This window comes from Chiroxiphia lanceolata, chromosome 26, assembly GCF_009829145.1.
Source record: "Chiroxiphia lanceolata isolate bChiLan1 chromosome 26, bChiLan1.pri, whole genome shotgun sequence".
Classification (NCBI taxonomy): domain Eukaryota; kingdom Metazoa; phylum Chordata; class Aves; order Passeriformes; family Pipridae; genus Chiroxiphia; species Chiroxiphia lanceolata.
In genome coordinates this window covers 225,001-244,785 of record NC_045662.1, presented here as the reverse complement: position 1 = coordinate 244,785, position 19,785 = coordinate 225,001, and the positions used below count along the sequence as shown (strand labels likewise).

The 19,785-nt window shown below is 40.0% G+C and overlaps 2 protein-coding genes across 2 annotated transcripts; one reads left to right on the top strand and one right to left on the bottom strand.

Annotated features, from left to right (window-relative positions):
- Positions 1–1,282: 1,282 nt before the first annotated feature.
- Positions 1,283–2,233, bottom strand: LOC116798519 (olfactory receptor 6B1-like). Its single transcript, XM_032711014.1, has one exon. It carries the CDS (start codon positions 2,231–2,233, stop codon positions 1,283–1,285), a length of 951 nt encoding a protein of 316 aa, XP_032566905.1.
- Positions 2,234–7,256: 5,023 nt separating this feature from the next.
- LOC116798595 (histo-blood group ABO system transferase 1-like) lies at positions 7,257–17,003 on the top strand. The gene is made up of 5 exons (XM_032711113.1): positions 7,257–7,327; positions 8,780–8,848; positions 13,162–13,200; positions 14,434–14,568; positions 15,853–17,003. The coding sequence occupies exons 3-5, from the start codon at positions 13,190–13,192 to the stop codon at positions 16,520–16,522; spliced, it is 816 nt and encodes a 271-aa protein (XP_032567004.1). The 5' UTR covers positions 7,257–7,327; positions 8,780–8,848; positions 13,162–13,189; the 3' UTR covers positions 16,523–17,003.
- The last annotated feature ends 2,782 nt before the right edge of the window (positions 17,004–19,785 follow it).

Genomic DNA, 19,785 nt, shown 5'->3' with positions numbered 1-19,785 from the left:
GAGAAGGAAAACCATGAAGACTAATTCTGGCTTTCTGATGCTTTCTCTGCAGCACTTGCTGTTCAGGAAACAAAACAATAACCTAACTTAGCTGCCGTGAAATGTTTTCTGGAGGTGATTATTCCTCACTTACCAGCTAGCGATTCTCCCTATGAACAAGTCACTGACAGAAATTCTTCAGGAACTACACAGAACTATGTAATATGAATCTGTACCTGAGTAGTTATCTATTATTGTGCCTATATGTTCAACATATGTGCCTATATGTTTCCACAAAGCATATACCCCTGCAAGTGGAACTAATTTGTCTATACATTCATGTATAGAGGTCTGACATCTCACTCAAGACCTTTGGCAAGACCTTAACTTTTCTGGAGAGAAGGACATTTGAAATACAACTAGGCATCTCTATCTGTGTAAATTAATGTCTTTGTGCAAGAACCTGCTGCATTTGTTACTTCATGACCTCTTTGTCTTTTCTCTTGAATTGCTTCAAGTTCTTCTTGACCGTCTCCTTTGAACGTTACCTCGGGAAAGATCAGGACTCCTACAGGTCCAGTGTCTGTTTAGATACCATATGGCATCAGAAATGCTGTTAGGTGCCTGTGTTTAGACAACTGATTCTTCTTCAGTGCTTATATCTCCTCATGCAATACAGAAGGACCAGAGGAAAATAGCACTTGAAAATCAGGAGGCTCACTTAGCATTTAAAATGGAAATCAAACTATGCAAATTAACCCTCTTCCCCAAACTTAAAAGTTTGTTTTGTGAATCACAGTTACTTCCCAAAGTTATATTCAAAGTTAGCAACAAAGGAACTTCTCAGTGTTGATTCATGTTCTCCTATGGCAGCTATCTAAAATGACCGATGTAATCTGAATTACTGAAGTTCCCATGCTAATCCCTGTGAAAAAAGGTTGGCATAACTATTTATTTGCTGCCTCAACTTCTTTGAAGTTCATTTTAAGTTGGATCAGAGTCAGAATGCAATATTGTTCTTTGATACACACCAAAGATATAATTAAAGGAAGATGATGATGTTTATTGCCTTTTCTACTCCTCAGGAATGATGTGTAACAAGTTCAGTAGAAATACCTTCTTTTACATTCATGTAGTATGAGCATTCATTGATGTTAGCTGAACATGCAGATTGACTCAGGAGAAGGAATTCTTAACCATTGATGTTGAAAGAAAAGCATAATACCCATTTCTGTCAAAGTCTTATAAGACTTTCATAGGATACAGAAAAATTCAGTCAGAAGACTATCTTCCAAGCATTATATTAGTGATCAGATGCTGAAACTCTGGAGAGAGCAGCCATGGCTTTCCACAAAATGTCTTTTACTTCCTGGTTCCTCAGACAGTAAATGAATGGATTTAGCACTGGAGTGACTATAGTATAAATTATAGAAACCAGTTTGTTGAGATCCAAGGAGTGTATACTCCTGGGTCGGGCATACATGAAGAGGGTGGCTGAGAAGAAGATGATAACGACAGCCAGGTGAGAAACACAGGTGGAGAAGGCTTTCTTCCTGTTCTGGGCCTTGGGAATTAACAAAATGGCGCTGATTATGCACATGTAAGAAATTACAATGACAGAGAGGGGAATCAACAAAATAAGCAAGGCCAAGACAAAATCCACCATCTCTGCAACTAAGCGCTTAGTGCAAGAAAGGTTGAGCAAAGGGCTGATGTCACAGTAGAAGTGGTTGATGACACCAGGGCCACAGAAGGAGAGCTGGGAAATGAAGAAGACCTTTAGCAGAGACATCAGAAAGCCAACCAGCCAAGAGCCCACGGCCAGGTGCACACAGACTCTGTGGTTCATGATGACTGTGTAGTGCAGCGGCTTGCAGATGGCCACACAGCGGTCATAGGCCATGACAGCCAGAAGGACACATTCAGTACAGACCAGGGCAATGAAAAAGTAGAGCTGGGCCATACATCCTGTGAAGGAGATGTTCTTATTCTTCACCAGAAAGTTGACCAACAATTTAGGAACGGTGACTGAGATGTACCAGGCCTCTAGAAAAGCTAGATGGCCTAAGAAAAAGTACATGGGCTTGTGGAGCTGGTGATTTCTTATGACTAAAGTGATGATAACTATGTTTTCAATGACAGTCAGCAAATACACAATGAAGAAAATTACAAACAATAGAACCTGTAGCTCTATGATGGTAGGGAATCCCAAAAGGATGAACTCATGGATGTGGGTATCATTTTCTTGTATCATGATGACCTTGAAGACCTGGAATATGTAAGGAGGAAAAATAAAGCAATAACAAACATCTTGTATTATCTCCCCCAAGCATCCTTTTCATTCTGGAGTTGCAAATACCCAGTTTAAGTAGACATTCCACACCAGTTGTTTAATTGACATCCTTTATTATTTAGCAAATTCTGAAAATGTTTGAGACCTATAGCAGAATTGGTGATTCAGATCCTCACTTCAAGAAAATGCTTAGGCTTCACTGATTTCCTCACAGACCTTCTTACCCCTAACTTCACTTAAAAGGCAGTCAAAGGGAAGAGGCAACATTAATAAATGTGCTAATGTACTTTTGATCTCAGTTCCGAGCTACCCTAGATGGCCGCTAATGACAAGATATCTAGATAAAAGCACAGTCTTTCTCTGTGACTGGACTCATGTAAAGGAAACTTGTCTTGAACTGTTTTATTCTCTCCCTTTCTCTTGAATATTTGCAGAAGAAAAAAAGGTGTTTTTTCTCTCAAATATAGTATTTTAATTAAGTTTGCATACATGGGATGTATGCATTTTTTCTTTCAAAATTGGAAAGGACCTGTGCACCTGCAAATTTCTCTCATTTTCAATATATTGATGGATTGACTAAAATAGGTCATTTCTCATCCCAAATAGCAGCTTTCGTATAATCTTAGACTATAATAATTACAGTACCCATTAATAAATTTTTCTTCTGCATTAATTGATAGAATTAATCTTGATTTATCCCAAAATACCTGAAGTTTGATGTTTATTCTTCTTCTTTTCCACTTCTTAGGGAAGGTTTCAAACAATATTTTTTAAACTTTTCATGAACATTCCTATCCAATAATCAACTGATTTTCTAGAATGATGTTCAGGTTTTATGTTTCATAAAATATTTTTCATATAAAACATTTAAAAAAACATAAAGAAAGAGATCCACGTATTTTTGTGATTTCATTATTTTTTGTCTTTGAATTTCAAAATATTTATTTCCCTTTTGATTTTTCTCTTGCCTATGGATAATCTGTTTAGAATCAACCTAATTACATAACTTACATATTTCACTAGAAGAACATCTCTACTGCCAAATATTGAAGTGACAGAAGATACAATACAATTTAATTTCTAAGGGAGTGGCTTTCATATTTTCCAGCTTGTAATGTATGCAGGACTCCACAACTGTATTTTAACAACTTGGTGTAGGTACCTTCCATGAGATTTAAGCTGTGGTAAATGCTGACAGGTAAGGCAGGTAACTTGGTTTCTGGTGTAGCCAATGGAGATCTAAGCAGTACAAGGGAAAAATCTAGCTTAAGTGATCTTAGCATGCTATAGAATACAAACCATAATTGAAAAGTACCTGAATGAAAAGGATGTCAAAAAGAGAAAATAATAATTATGATTCCACATTCTAATACAGGTTTTAAAAATTCCAGATGTACCTCATAGTATCCTAGAATATTGACTAGCAATAATTTAATAAAAAAGGGTGATTAATTGGAGTATTTCAGGCACCTGTCCTCAAATACTGGATCACTCTCCCTGTTTCGAGAATGAAGCTTCTCAGGGTAAAAATAGTGCTGAATGTTTTTTACATTGTAGTCCAGTGAAAGCGGAATACAAGTGCCAGATTTTACCACATAAATATCTTGCACATAATACAGAAAGAGGGAGTGAAGGAAAGATTATATTTAACTCATACTCTCAAAAGAGGTCATAGGATTTTTTAAGTACAATAAAAAATTTCCTTATTTCTAGACTTTTAATCTTTTATATCCACCTCTCTTTTCCTTCCCAAGCAACTCCCCTTTCTTCTCTCTCACACTTTGTTTCATTTGGAAACTACTCATAGAATCATAGAATTGTAGAATGGTTTGCAATAGAAGGAACCTTAAGGCCCATTCTGTCCCACCTCCTGCCACAGGCATGGACACCTTCCCTTGACCAGGTTACTCAGAGCCCAGTCCAATCCAGCCTTGGACACTTCCAGGGATGGGGCAGCCACAGCTTCACTAGGCAACCTGTGCCAGGGCCTCAGTACCCTCACAGGGAAGACTATCTTTGCAATATTTAATCTAAATCTAAATCTATTCTTTTTTGAAGACATTCTCCCTTGTTCTGTCACTACAGTTCCTGACAAGAACATGGAATGCCCATTTCAAAGACATTCATGACTTCTGTTGGTATTCTCAGAGCGCAGATGAGAAGAAAGACCTCTAAGAAATCTGGAGAAAAAGAAATTAAATGAATGCTCTTTGTGTGAACATGAGATCAGCATCTATGCTTCTTTCTCTCTTTAGCTAAAACCTTACCCCTTTGTTTCTCTGTTTTTCTCCGAATGATTGAAAGCAGACAGGTTTGTAAAAAGCACGGTGTGAGCATATGCAGTTCCTGCAAGCTTTTTGTAGCTTTGGTTGAGTGTAAGATTTCCCAGGATATTATCCTTCAAAGCCCAAGAGGTTTAAGAACAAAATTAGAGGAAATAAATTTCCTTCCTTTTTCTAAACCTCACTGAAGATATCGAACATCTTTTGTTCGCTTTTTTTTTAATGTGCTAGGCAGCTACTGTAGCACTATTGATATTTTTTTTCTTTCTCCAAAGTCAATGCTGTCTGTATGATAAGACATCACACTAGAATTCAGAGCATTTCTACTCTGCTGTTGGCTCATGATGGGTAGATTTGACCAATAAAACTCTTCACTTATCAGTGCCTTACTTTCTCCATACATAAAACAGTGATTTTACTGGTCTTGAAAATTGCTTGAGGTTCCACAGGGAAAGCAGTACCCAAGCATTGTTTCAATAAGATTGCAGGTATGAAAGACACCATTCAGAGGGGAAATCCAGCTCCCTCGTGTGCCTACGACTCAGAGTGAGATTCAGCCCGAAGACTAAAGCACCTAAATACAAGTGGCAATACCACAAGTTTCCATATGTGAAACATGCCTAAACCCCTGTTGCAATCAATGGGGAGAGAGTCAATAGAACAGAATCTGGACAGTGTTTCATCTCATTAAAAAGAAGCCAAATTGTTTGGGATTAATTTTTCAAAATGTATGTCTCTTCAAACACTGTTGAGGGATCTTCATAACCTTCAGCTCTGTATTTTCTATCTTCCAGACCTATGTAGATGTCTTGGATACCCAAAGCACTAACCATCTGTTCCCTTCTTCAGTGGATAAAATAAAGCAGATGTATGTCTGTGTGTGGATGTAGTCACTTCAAGTTTGTGCTGCTGGAAAATCCACTGGTTTGAAAAGTTAAGTCTTTGTCTCTGGAAATCTCATTCATATAAGAAGTAGTGTGCAAATAAATGTAACCCAGGCAGACAGTCAGAATGTTCAGGCCTTATCTCAAAGTATTGGCAAATAAAAGAAGGAATAGTGAAGCACTCCAAAAGAGACCACAGTTAAGATTTTTGGCAGGTCTATATCTATTTTAGCAAATAAATTCAATTTCTAACATAATCCAAGGAAATCTTGCCATTAAACATACCTGTATGCTTCATGCAGAGCTACAGAACTCAGAACTCACACAGTCTGTTTCATGAAACTGAAACCACACTTTTTTAGGATGTAATATAACTTGTACTTACTTCAAAAAGAAATCTTAAAAAGTCACAAAAGCACCAGACAGAGCACAGAGAAGACCCGGGTGAAATGTGTGTAGACTTGCTGTAACGTGTATATAGCAATCAACTTTATACAGTTTAATCCCAAATGAATTTGAACAGGGGGACCACAGGTCACTCGGACTTGGGTGTTGTTAATAGTTTACTTGTAGAAAGACTTCTTGTTTGTTGTATTTATTGGTGCACTGATGGCATAGATGTCAATGGTTGGAACTATGGATAGACATTTAGAATTGTACCAAGCATAATTAAAGTCATAAATAATCAATTTTGGGCACAGTATTTTTGAATGTCTGCAGAATAAAGTAGGAGGATGAAACTAAGAAAAATTGGGTATTTTTAAGTCTAATTATGACCGTTTAATTCTCATCCTCTCTTCTTGCTTCTTAGCATTCTGGTAAATTATTGCTCCTTCAGGGATCTAAACAGTAATAGCGCTATAACTCTGCAAAAGATTTTACATATGTGATCACTCCATTTTTATGCCTTATTTTCTTGTTACCATTCTGCTACCTCTTCTTTAGTGTACATCTTTCATTATTTCTCATAAACTTTCTGTTTTTAAATTAGGGGTAAGCTTCATCTCACTACAGATAGCAAAATATACCTAACAGACTGGCATCAACAGAACGGAATCATCTTATGTAGGACTTGAATAATTCTTTGTAAAAAACTGTATTTTCCACAAGTAAATCAAGAGAAACACTCAGTTGGCCAGCTGTCTTAAACATCCTTTACTTCTGGTGAATCTAGGCTACTGACTCCACAGGTCTCCCGTAAAATTAAAGTAATTATGTCCTGAAAATGTTTATGTCTCTCCTGTGACTACAAAAAAGTACTTTCAGTGCAGTAAATAAGTCTTAAAAAATTACTCACATTCTAAAAAAAAAAACTTCCATATCTGAAGTCTAGGCAATCACCTTCTTACTCATCGGAAATCTCAGTGTTTCAGTGTTAGGGAATAACTGGTCGTTGCAAGTTTCTTGTTGTTTTCCTATTACTCAGGACTCCCACAGAAGGTAAAGAACTGGGTGGAGGCCCATCCTTTGGCCCTGAGCCAGCTGCTGACACACCGTTGATATACAGAAAGGATTTGCTGTGCTGATACTGGTTCAGCAGGTACGTGAGCAGAGATGAAGCAGAAGAGAAAGAAAACAGGAGCTGCTGAAGTAGAAGGACTGAAAGCAGCATAGGTGAGTACTGTGGCTGGGGGGTAACAGATTGGGCCTGGGGCACAGTGGCTGACAAAGGGGATTACAGGAGGAAGGGATGCTGAAGAGCAGCTGAGAGAAGAGGATGGTAATATGAACAAATATAGAATGATACAAAGAGTCTTTTCAGAAGGCTAGCAAAAAGGAAGATGTGGCTGAGCAACAGTTGTGAACAGCCCCAGAATCGATGGAGAAGAGTGGCTGACCTAAAGAAAAGCATTGTGACCTCCAGCTTAGAAAGAAAGAGAACTACAAAGGTAAGAGACACAGTAGAAAGTCCAAAAAATCTGGGTCAAAAAGGAGAACTAGACAGGAAGAAAGGAAGAATTAAAGACTGGAACAAAAACATAGAGCAGAGAGGGCACTGGCTAGGAAAAATTAAAACCTGATTCAGAGAAAATCTGAAATGAGAATTATGTGTTTGTACAATTTAAAGTGGTTCAGTGTACCACCATTTTAAAATGAGAGTTCAGTGTGTGGAATATCTATTGTAAATACCTAATATCTCTTATAAATACCTCAGTGTAAAACTTTCTATCTAGAAAAACCATTTTTTTCTCTGTATTAAGTCCAGACCTGCCACTCAAAAAAGAGTTTTAATAACTAAAGTATTTTCTGCCTATTTGTTTTCATTTTACTCTCAATCCAGAGTTTGCAATCTGTTTTTTCAACACTAACAACATGGGAATCATAAAATTACATGGACTGGATACTCTAGTGACAGCAGGAATCACTGGAGTAATCTGGTGGGTGTTTAAACTTCGATAATTATTCTCAATTAGCATATATTTCTCTTGCCTAGATTGAGAGATGTTTCTTCTGACTGTACATATATAGGTACAATGTAAGCATTTGCACAAAGCTGAATTCAAAAGATCAAAATAACTGAGTGTGAACACTTCTAATCTTCTTTGTGATATTCTAAAAATATGATGAATTCGGCTCTGTATATTACTATGAGCCCAAGTGTGTGTTTTCATGTTTAAATACCACAATAACACCTTGGTACTCCAGACCAACACAAGGATCCTGGCATGGAGCTAGACCTCTATGTGGTGGGCTCAGCCATATTTATCCTGCACAATTATTATCCTGGGTCTCGCTGGGCTAGCATGTCTCTATAGTAGTCTACTACAGTGAGGCTTTTGTAGTATGTGTACAGTGCTCTGGACCCTGAAATGAGATCAAGTGGGGTAATTCAGAATGCAGAATTTGCGGGACCGATACTGGAGAACTCTTCCAACTGGTGGAATTAGGACAAGCTTCTCAACCATATACTACTCTCTCTGAGGGAAAACATCCATCACAAATGCTCATGTTTTTGTTGACAATACAATTTGGCTCACACTCTGGCCAGAGTAGAGACAAAGTGATGGTGTAAACGCCTTGCTTCAAAAGGCAACTACAGAGTCAGTCTCTAGCAGCACCTGTGACCAAGATCTGTTGTAAAGCAGTCACATTTCCTTTGGCATGAGTGTTCTTGGGCAAATTAAATCATCCACAGATCTTCAAAGTTAGTATATCTTCAGGTAACTTCAGGCTAGACAGCTGTCTTGAAACAGCTGAGCATTGCAAATTCTCATCATCATATTGACCCCACAAATCTGTATTCTGTTAGCTTTGTTTTATAGTTTCAGTCATAAAGGGAGTGGAGGACAGATTGATTTTTTTTTTAATCGTTGAATCACTGCTTTCTTATCCTGTCCAAGGTACCATCACCCTTTCTCCCCAGCCAGAGGCCAGGAACCCACAGTCTCTTCTGAAGAGGATACATTACTGTGAGTTCCATTCTCCACATTTTGCAAGATCCAGCATGTCTGTGATTCTAGGCTTACCCTAGGCTAGGGTAAGACTCACGATAGAACTTAGGGGGAAAAGTACTTCCCACTGTAAGATAGGATGAGGTTCATGACCATCCGAGAAACCTGAATGCACATAATTCTATAGGGGACCTGTTAAATTGCATCCTGGAATCCTGAGGGAATTGGCTGATGTAGTTTCCAAGACACTCTCCATGATATTTGAAAAGTCCTGGCAGTAAAGTGAAGTCACGGGTGATTGGAAAAAAGGGAAACATTGCACCCATTTTTAAAAAGGGTAGAAAGAAGGACCCTGGGAACTACTACCCTGTTGGCCTCACCCCTGTGCCAGGGAAGATCATGGAAGAGACCCTCTTAGAAGCTCTGCTGAGGCACATGGAGGGCAGGGACAGCCAGCACAGTTTCACCAAGGACTAGTCCTGCCTGAACAACCCAGTGGCCTTCTGTGATGGGGTGACTCCAACAGTGGACAAGGGAAGCGCTAGAGATGTCATTTATCTGCACTTCCGCAGAGCCTTTGACACGGTCCCTCACAACATCCTTCTCTCTAAATTGGAGAGAGATGGATTTGATGAGTGGACTGTTAGGTGGATTAGGAATTGGTTGGACGGTCACATCCAGAGGGTCATTGTCAATGGTTCATTGTCAATGGTTCAGAGGGTCATTTTCAATTAATATCTTCATTAATAACATAGATGAAGGGATTGAGTGCACCCTCACCAAATTTTCAGATGACAGGAAGCTGAGTGGTGCAAGTGACACACCTGGAGGTTGAGGTCATCCAGAGGGATCTGGACAAGCTTGAAAAATGGGCCCGTGGGAATCTCATGAGGTTATAAAAGGCCTGTGTCGGGGCAAACCTGGGTATCAATTCAGGCTAGAGGATGAACAGATCGAGAGCAGACTTGCTGAGAAGAACTTTAGGGTACTGATGGATGAGGGGCTGGACACACTTCGGCCATGCGCACTGGTAGCCCAGAAAGCACCGTGTCCTGGTCTGCATCAAAAGCAGTGTGGGCAGCAGGTAAGGGGAGATTCTGACCCTCTGCTCCTCTCTGGTGAGACCCCATCTGCAGTACTGCCTCCAGCTCTGCGGTCCCCAGCACAGGAAAAATATTGACCTGTTGGAGCGAGTCCAGAGGAAGCTACCAAGATGATTGTAGGCTTGGAGCACCTCTGCTATAAGGAAAAGTTGAGGGAATTGGGATTGTTCATCCTGGAGAAGAGAAGGCTTCAGGGTGACCTAATTTCAGCCTTCCAGTACCTGAAGAAAGAGACAAGAAAGATGGAGAGAGACTACTCACAAGGGCCTGGAGTGACAGACAGGACAAAATGGCTTCAAACTGACAGAGAGTAGGTTTAGATTAGATATTAGGAAGAAATGCTTCCCTGTGAGGGTGGTGAGGCCTTGGCACAGGTTGTCCAGAGAAGCTGTGGCTTCTTCATCCCTGAAAGTGTTCAAGGCCAGGTTGAATGGGGCTCTGAGCAACCTGGTCTAGTGGAAGCTGTCCCAGCCCATTGCACAGGGGGTGGAACTAGATGATCTTTATGGCCCCTTCCAACCCAGGCCATAATTCTGTAATTCTATAATACTGTGGGAGGTATCTCTCTCCCACAGTAGTTCTATTGACCATGGAAGATCTGGCTCTTGTGGTATCATCAGAAAAACAGATTTGATTTATTGTCCTGACACACATAGCTGTGATGAAACCCAGATCTACTCAACTGGTACCATTAGTCAGCCTTGATAATATTATTTACCTTATTACTCTCCCAGTTCTTGACTCTCATATTTGCCAACTGTGCACCTCCATTTCTCCCCTCTTCCCCTCTCTCAAATAAACAATTCACCTTTAATTATTTTTTATCCAGTGGTCACAGCTTTGCTACATCCAGACCTAAATTTGATATTTCTGATATTGTTACCTGACCTTGGATTTATATAGTATTACTGATATGATATTGGCCTTACAAGACCTTGGTCCCCAAAAGTCCCCAGCATCCTTTCTATTAGCTGTGAATCCTGACCATTTATCAAAAAAGTCCCCCTCTTAATGAACTGTGAAATCCAGCCATCTTTCACAGCTCTAGCTCTTGTTTCTGTCAGACTCCCACATTCTTATTTGTAATATCCAGCAATTTCTTATGTTTTGTACAGTAGTTTTCCACATTTTGTTCAGTTAGCTTAACCTCAGGATCAGGCAGAGCCAGCAGTCAAGCCATTTGCCTGGAGCCCTGCTGATATGGGTCATTCTACTTATTTTGGGCAATGGTTCCTGGAGTGTCTTAAGCAGAAAAAAAAGATGTAGCCAATCACGTTGATTCTATTCTGAAATTACAGGCACAGTTGAAAGATCAGAACACTCTATCAAAGAAAATGCAAAGCAAAGAGAAGAAACCCTTTCACAGAATTACGGAATAATTGGGTTTGAATGAGACCTCTGTAGTTCATCTAGTCCAATCCCTTGCTCAAAGCAAGGTCAACTAGAGAAGGTTGCTCAAGGATTCAATTAGTCATCTCTTAAAACCTCCAAAGATGTAGCTTCCACAACGTTTGTGGGTAGCCCATTCTAGTACTTGACCACTCCAATCACTTAAAGGATTTAAAATTCCTCATCTGTTACTGAGATTTCCTTCTCATCTGTGTACATCAGAGAAGAGCTTTGTTCTACCTTCTTTGTAGCCTGCTCCCATCAAGATAGCAGAAAGGTCTCCCTTTAGCCTTCTCAGCCTAAAGATAAAGAGGCCCTGTTGTGTCTGCCTCTCTTCTTGTTTCACATGCTCCATCCCCCACTGGCCCAGTGGCCTTGGCTGGATCCCACCTATACATCAATCTCTTTACTGTCCTGAGGAGTGCCAGACAGGACACTGCACTTCAGGTGTATCTCCCAAGTGTCAAACAGAGGGAAAGAATCTCACTTTTACTAATGGCTAAAGCCCATGAGGCAGCTACTTTCCTGCTGACTCCTGCTTCACTTGTCTACAGGACCCTATTTTAGTCAGTCAGCCCCCAGCCTGCCCTGTTGCATAGGGTTACTGTGGACCAGGTTGCATTTGCCTTTGCTGAACTTCATGTGATTCTCACCAGCCCATTTCTCCAGCCTTTCCAGATCCTCTGAATGGCAGCCGCACCCTTTGGCATATTGTCCACTCCCTCCAAGTTAATTTTATCCACAAACTTGATGATAAGTAACAGATTCTTAATATGGAGTCAAGAAAGATTTTAATCTGATAGTTTACCAGATTGAAATTTCCTGCATTTTTTGGTGCTTAATTTCATTTAACTGAACCATATTTTATTATTTTCCTATATTGTTTTATGAATCACACTTTTCTTGCACCCACTGCTTTTTTGACTTAGGCTTCTCTTCTTCATCACCTATCTCATAATATACACAGTTATGTTACTCCCTAGAAATGCTCCTTTAAATACATTCACAGTTGCACATGCTATTCTTTGAGGAGTCTAGTATGTGTGACTAAAGAAGAAATAAATGTTAATGCCAATAAAACAATGTGACAAAAAGAATGTATTATTTTTGTAATTAATTTAAAATTTAAAAGATTCCAATATGATACGGCATTTCCACAGCTCCCGTCCCTCTGCCCCCAAAAAGGTTAATAAGGCTAGACATCTTTCTGTGTTTGCCTATATGCGATCCTTCTAATTTCCCTCTATTATCCTGTTTAATAGAATACTTTTAATACGTGTTTCCACTTTTTAAAACCTCTTTTCCCTATTGGAAATTCTAGGAATTAAGACTGCGGGGGTCCCACTTGGTGACTCATCTACAGGAACCTGCATAAGCAATCAGAATGGAGAGCAGTCATCTGCTCTGTGATGTGTCCTATCAACTCCACAGTGCAGGCATGCAGAAATAAACGTATCAGGAAACCACCAACTGTATTGAAGGTGTTTGGCCTTATTGGACCAGGCTCTTACCATGTAAAAGTAAAATTGATTTCCCAAAGGAACAGACCTGTTGAAAATAATTTTAAAATAAATTGATTTACACTCAGCTTGAGTTACACCAGCTGAGCAGTCTGTTAAATGTAGTTGACACTGTATATGGAGGTAAAGTAATATAAATCATATTACAGTATTTATGATGGAGCCTAACTGTCTGGATACCCAGTGACACTGAATCAAGGGGTAATACTACTGAAAGACATAAAGATCTTCTGTGGGGCTTATCTTTCTAGAAAAAGAAAGTCTGAGACTTCTATGCCATGATGTATTTATGTATCTTTTATCTTTCCCTCATTTGCAGACAAACAGACTTTAATGAAACATCTCCAATGCTTTCATGGTAAGCATACTTCTCTGGATTCATTAACATGATATTACATTGTTCTAAGAAACACATGACTGTCTTTCTGGCACATACAAGTCAGGACAGACGAGAACAAGATTGAATTAACTGGAAAAGATGCCTACTTAGAAAAGGTACTCTTCCAGAAACCATTAAAAAGTACACAGATGCAGAATATTTAATTTGTTTGCCTTCAGAAAGGAAATACAAATTATAGTGAATGTTGAAAATCTTTTGGTTTAATTATACCTTAATTCCTTTTTCCCATCCCTTGTCACCATTCATATCAGAAGTTAGAAAAAGAAGAGGTTTTGGCTGATACTATCTTTAGTGGTAACAATCAGCATTGTAGATGATGTGTGTCTGTAGAAGGGACATTCTAGGTCACTGGGATAAATTATCTTCTGCAATTGTCTATTCTAGAGCCATTGGCTCTAGGAAAATAGTAGAAGAGATATGGACACTGGAGAGAGTTTGACAAAGGGTCACAAGCGTGATGAAGGGACTGGAGCATGTCTCCTATGAGGTAAGGCTGAGAAAGCTATGACCTTTCAGCACAGAGAGAAGGCTCTCTTATCTGTTCTGGGAAGCAGTTTGGCTGGACTTACTAGGAGAGCTTTAAAATACATTCAGCATGGGAAGGGGATGTTCTTCTGAGTGTCAGAGATAAACCAGGAAACAACACTCTAGGAAGGAGCAGGGAAATATCTGTGCATCATGCCAAAGGAATTAGAGAGAGCTCTTTCCAAAAGATGAAGAGATGGACAGCCCAGATGAAGTGTCTCCACAGCAATGCACACGGCATGGGTAACAAGCAGGAGGAGTGAGAAACCATAGTGCAATCACAAAATTATTAAATAATTACTACCACAGAAACATGGTGGAGAGTTGCACATCTGGAACACTGCAGCTGAGGGCTACAAGGTTTCCAGGAGAGATAGGCTGGGAATGATGGACGGGTGTGTTGTTCTCTATGCTAAGGAGTGGATGGATTGTGAAGGAGCTGCCTCTGAGTAACAAACATAAACAGGTTGAGAGCTTGTGGGTAAAAATCAAGGACCAACACCTATTTTAGATGTCTGCTCCGGGATAAGATGACTCCTACTGATTTCAAAGGGAGTCTGGGATAATTAACTCAGAGGCAGGCATCTGTGCTGAAGAAGCTTATGTTTGTGTTCATGAACTTCCTTGGCCATCTAAACACTACCTTCATTCTCAAACTCCTTGCAGGAGGCGGGATGTACTGGTGTTGACACCATGGTTGGCTCCAATTGTCTGGGAAGGCACATTCAGTAGAGGCATCCTGAATGCTCAATATATGCAGAAGAACCTGGTCACTGGAGTGGTCACTTTTGCTGTTAGAAAGTACTGGTTTGTCATTTATTTCTTGTCAAATAGTTAAATTTATCACCTGCCAGCTATGCTGCAATACTGCTTATGGAGCAGAAGTGAGACACATTCCAAAGACTGAGTATAAGCAGGTTTTGACTGTGAGAGAAAATCTCAGTGGTAGAAATATGATATGTGAGTGTCACCTTCCAAACCAGGGCAACTGGCTGTGACATTGCCTTGAAAAAGGCAAAAACTATCCTTGGAAATATAATTAGAATTTTGATCCCTTGTGATAAAAATTCCAGCTCCTGCTATGTTTCTAGCAACAAGATTTCCCTCTAACCTCTGGTAAAAAATAGAAAAATTCAGTAAAGTTGAGGAGGGGTTTGGGTTTCTATAAGAGTTTAAATTAAAAATATTAGCTCTTGTAAAATTATTAATCATGATATTATAGCTTGTAAGTTCTGGGATTGGTTCCCTTTGAGTTTCTGAGTAAAGAACTATACTCCATCTCCACTAGTATCCTAGATTTACACAGAGACTTCAGTTATTTCGAGGTAATCAAAACTATTTAATTGATAATTTTGACCCTCTCCTGCAAAAACAGGCTGAGAGAGTTGGGGTTGTTCAGCCTGGAGAAGACGAGACTCCAGGAAGACCTTAGAGCCCCTTTCCATACGTAAAGGGGGCCTACAAGAAAGTTGGAGAAGGATTTTTTACAAAGGTAGGTAGTGATAGGACAAGACGGAATGGCTTTAAACTGAGAGTGTAGATTTAGATTAGATGTTAGGAAGAAATTCTTCCCTGCAAGGATGATGAGACCCTGGCACAGGTTGCCCAGGGAACCTGTGACTATTTGAGGCCAGGTTGGACGGGGTTTGGAGCAATCTGGGATAGTGAGAGATGTACTTGCCCTGGCAGGGGTCAAACGAGATGGTCTTTAGAGTCCCTTCCAACCCAAACCTCTGTTGATTCTGTGATCCTCTCTAGTAAGTGAAAATATTACACTACAGAAAAGTGCCAGGGAGCATGTAAAAAGGAAGGATGAGGAGAAGTATTTATAGAGCGGCATGAGGTAGAAGGCATGTATTCTGTACATCCATGACAGTATGAAAGAACAGTATAGTGGAAGCTAAAAAATGGTATAATGTGCAGGAGTGTAAGGAAGGGTTGAAGGGTAGTAGCTATGTTAAACAAAGAGCACTGACATAAGAAGGGAACAATGGATAGAAAAAGATAAACAAAATGAACTTGAAAAGCTGTCATTCTTCAGCAGGAGGAACCTGCCTTCATTCTTTTCCTTTTCATATCTCTCAGACATGTCCAGTTCATAGAAGGGTTCATAAGATCTGCCAACAAGTACTTCCTTGCTGGGTACCGGGTGAATTTCTACTTGTTTACAGACAATCCTGAGAAGATCTCTCACCCTCAGATGGCCCCTGAGAATCACCTGTTTGTCATCCCTGTGCACAATCACTCAAGGTGGCAGGACGTCTCCACAAGCCATATGGATATCATCAATACATATATCCACAGCCAATTCCAGTATGAGGTTGACTGTCTCTACTCCATAGATATTGATGTCCAGCTATTGGCACACATTGGTGTGGAGATCATTGATACACTGGTGGGAACCCTCAGCTCTTGGCAGTTTACCACACATCATGAGAACAAAGCCTATGAGACACGTCCTGAGTCACAAGCTGCAATCCCTAAGGGAGAAGGGGACTTCTACTATACATCAAGCTTCTATGGGGGAAGTGTGTCCGAGGTATACAAACTGACAAGAGACTGTTTTAAAGGGATCATGGAAGACAGAGAAAATGGCATTGAAGCTAGGTGGCATGATGAGAGTCATCTCAACAAGTATGTCCTGTACCACAAGCCCATGCGCCTGCCCTCCCCAGAGTACTACTGGGATGCAGAGCTAAGCTCACCCCCCATCATCCAGGCGAAAAGAATGTGCTCTGTGCACAAGGATAGCTAGAAACAAGCTTCTGAAACAAAGAAAGCAAGTCTTTCCTCTCTATAACCCCATTGAATTGGGGGTGATGGGTAAAAATAACAATTTCCTTCTATTTGTAGGGCTGCACACAATTTCTGCACTATTATTCCATTAAGTGGGTCTCCCTAGCTAGTGTTAGGGACTACTAAACCCAGAAATTTTTTCTCTTAGTAACTGTTTTTCAACTTTTTGTTCTTTGACAATTCTTTCATCTGCATGTTTACAAGCACAGACTTCTACCCAAACTGGAAACATATAAAAATTGACAAGGACATACTCAAAATGACAGTGTTTAGGCATCTGAATAAAGCCAATTTGCAAATTTACAAATGGTCCCCACAGTTTAAGGTATGCAATTATACTTGTTTTCTGCTGTCTTATACTGACAGAGCTGAAAAGCTCTCCTAACAATATGATGATTTAAGAATTTGAGCTATACGTTGCTAGCAAGCATCAATCATTTACTCCTTAGTTTCTGACAAAATGAAAGCCCTTTCCTGATTAATTAAAAACATGTGTGAATTTACAAATCCTAAATGTATATGGACTATCAAAAGAAAATTAAATCATATTTGAAGTTTTTCAATTTTCCTTTTTCAGCATTAGCTATATTTTCAGATACAGCAAGATTTTAACAATTAGCTGAGTGACTTCATTAAAGCTTTCTATTGCTTTCATCCCATTCCAAAAAAATGAGAATAGACAAATAACTGGAAATTATACGAACAAGAAAAAATTGGGGCAAACCAATCCTGCCACATAGCTGCAGTCATAACCTTTTTCTGTGGGCCACTGAACAGGCTATATGAGTAAGTTTATCTGTTATTCTTGCTGTACTCCTGTCACAAATGGGTAATTTAGACTGTCTAAAGAACTGCTGTCAAAGGGATCTGCAAAAGTGCTTCTGCTGAAACATAATGTAAAAGTGCCACTTAACAAAGTTTGATGGCAAAGTTCACTCTAATACCTATTGCACAAACAATATAACAGTGGTTCAAAACTACCAAGACAGAATCAAAGTCACCAAGACAGAATTGGTAGTTACCATAATACAAGGTAATGCACAATATTGGTTGTTTACCAAATATCTACCTTTGTTGAAAGTTCTCTCTGCCTCAAGGAACAATCTTGAGAGGTGTCCCTACTCAAGGGTCATGCAGCCACACTGCCCAGCCGGGAGAGCTCAAAGAAGCCTCAGCTGACAAGCATGGAATAAAGTGGCTGCCTTGTAGTTCAGTTACCTGTGAGGAGAAAGGTGTGCATGAGATTCCTTGTACCTACACTCCTTGTACCTTTGTTCCTTGATAAATGATTATTGAAAAAGCCATCTGCTGTTTATGTGTTAATTGCACGATCCCAGCTCGCATGATCCGTGCTCACTGGGTCACTCTGCCCCTTCATGGGTTTTCAGAGAACAGACTGAAGCAAGAGGAGTTCTTAGGCCTTCGTGCCCTTTAGAGCCTGAATCAAACTACTATTGATTTGGTTAAGTAGTCACAACTTCCAGAGCCATTTTACCCTCACTTTTCAGAGAGCTCTAAATCAGTTCAACCAGATTCACTGCAGAGTATTTCTTGCCTCTTGGCTGGTACAATTACTGTCAAGTGATCAAGTGAGCTATTATCTGAAACTGTGGTGGAAGAGAAGTTTTCCAAGCAATAAGAAAGTAAGTCTCCATACTGTCTTCTCAGATATATCTCTCAGAGAGATATGCTGGGCACTCAGCAGGAGTTTGAGCATCTCTCCCTCCTGAGCAGGAGTTAGGAGACATCTCACTTTCTTTTGATGGATCTCATGTTCTTCATCCCTAGATACGTAGTCTCAATCAGTGGTGGTATTTAATGTAGACTACATTCATTACTGTGTTGGGTCTGGTTGAGCTGGAGTTCATTTCCCCACAGCAGCCCTCACAACGCTGTGCTTTGAATTGGGAGCTAGGAAGGTGTTGAGAACACACCAATGTTTCGGCCACTGCTGAGCACAGCATCAGCCCTGTAACATTCCTTCCTTAGTTGAGGGCAAGATCCTGGGAGGGGACCCAAGTAGGCCAGCTGACCCAAACTGACCAAAGGGATAATCCAGACCATGTGATGCCAGCTCAGATATAAAAGCTGAGGTACAGAGCAGGAAGGCAGGCATTCATTGTCTGCAGTGGCTGCCTGCTGAGGAACTGTTACATGTGCTGAAACCCTGCTTTTTAGAAGCCTGGTATATCCAGCTCTCTGTCAGGGGGAAGAGTCTGAATGTGATCTCAGCCCCTTCCCCCATGCTGACCCTCTTTTTCCATGAAGAACGAGGGTGCATGTCTCTCTTGCACTAAGCGCCACAGCACTGGATACAGTACTCCAGGTGTGCTCAACGGTGTTGAGCAGAGGGGAAGGATCCCTGCCCTTGACCTCTTGGCATTACTTTGCCTAATTCATCCCAGGATACTCTATGTGGCATTTGCTCCTGAATCAAATAACAGCAAATTAAAGGAATATTGAATTATTACATCCTTTATTTTATGTTTCAAGCAGCCTTTTTGCCAGCACTTGTTTCTATTTGGCTAACTTAGTTATGCAATTACTTCAGTCTAATAAACCTTCTCCAGTCATGGTTTTATTTCTTTTGGACTGAAAACATGCAAATGCACAAAGCAAAACCTAAATAAATAAAATTATAATGAAAAATGTGTTCATTAGTAGCTAGACAATTTGTTCTAAAAAAAAACACATAAAACATTTGGCTAGTCATAAACACAAGATCATGAAGTATTTCTGCTGTTGCAGGTGGGACAGCTCTGATCCAAAACCAAGTTAAAGGCTCAGTCAGTTTCTTAAATAATTTGACACATAAAACTAAAAATAATTAAAATAAGTTCAGATCAAGAGAAGACCCGACAAGATCTGAAGCATGATACATATTATTCTTATGTGCCTGGAGATTGTCACCAGCAGGTACAAGTTGGCTGGGATCTCTATAAAGTATTCTGTGAGGGCTGAGTGAAATCAATGAAGCACTGTGATCTAAGTTAAGATAGTGGACCAAGGCTGAACATAAACATAGAGGAGCAAGGGGAAGTCAGAGGGTTAACATGTATCTCGAATTTTCAAGAATCTTCCAGATCTCAGTCTGTTCACTTGAGGATTAATTCCTAGCTGTGACAGAGGATGAAGATTGTCTCTCATTTGTCTGGATTACATATCTGTCATAATATCTGTCATGAATGTGTTGTTCTATACTCCATACATTTTGTTTGGTCC

Bases quoted from the DNA above. Each gene is read 5' to 3' on its own strand.
- LOC116798595 (XM_032711113.1), top strand. The intron at 14,569-15,852 runs GTACTGGTTTGT...CATATCTCTCAG, and splicing joins GTCACTTTTGCTGTTAGAAA to ACATGTCCAGTTCATAGAAG.
- LOC116798519 (XM_032711014.1), bottom strand. From the start codon at position 2,233: ATGATACAAGAAAATGATACCCACATCCATGAGTTCATCCTTTTGGGA.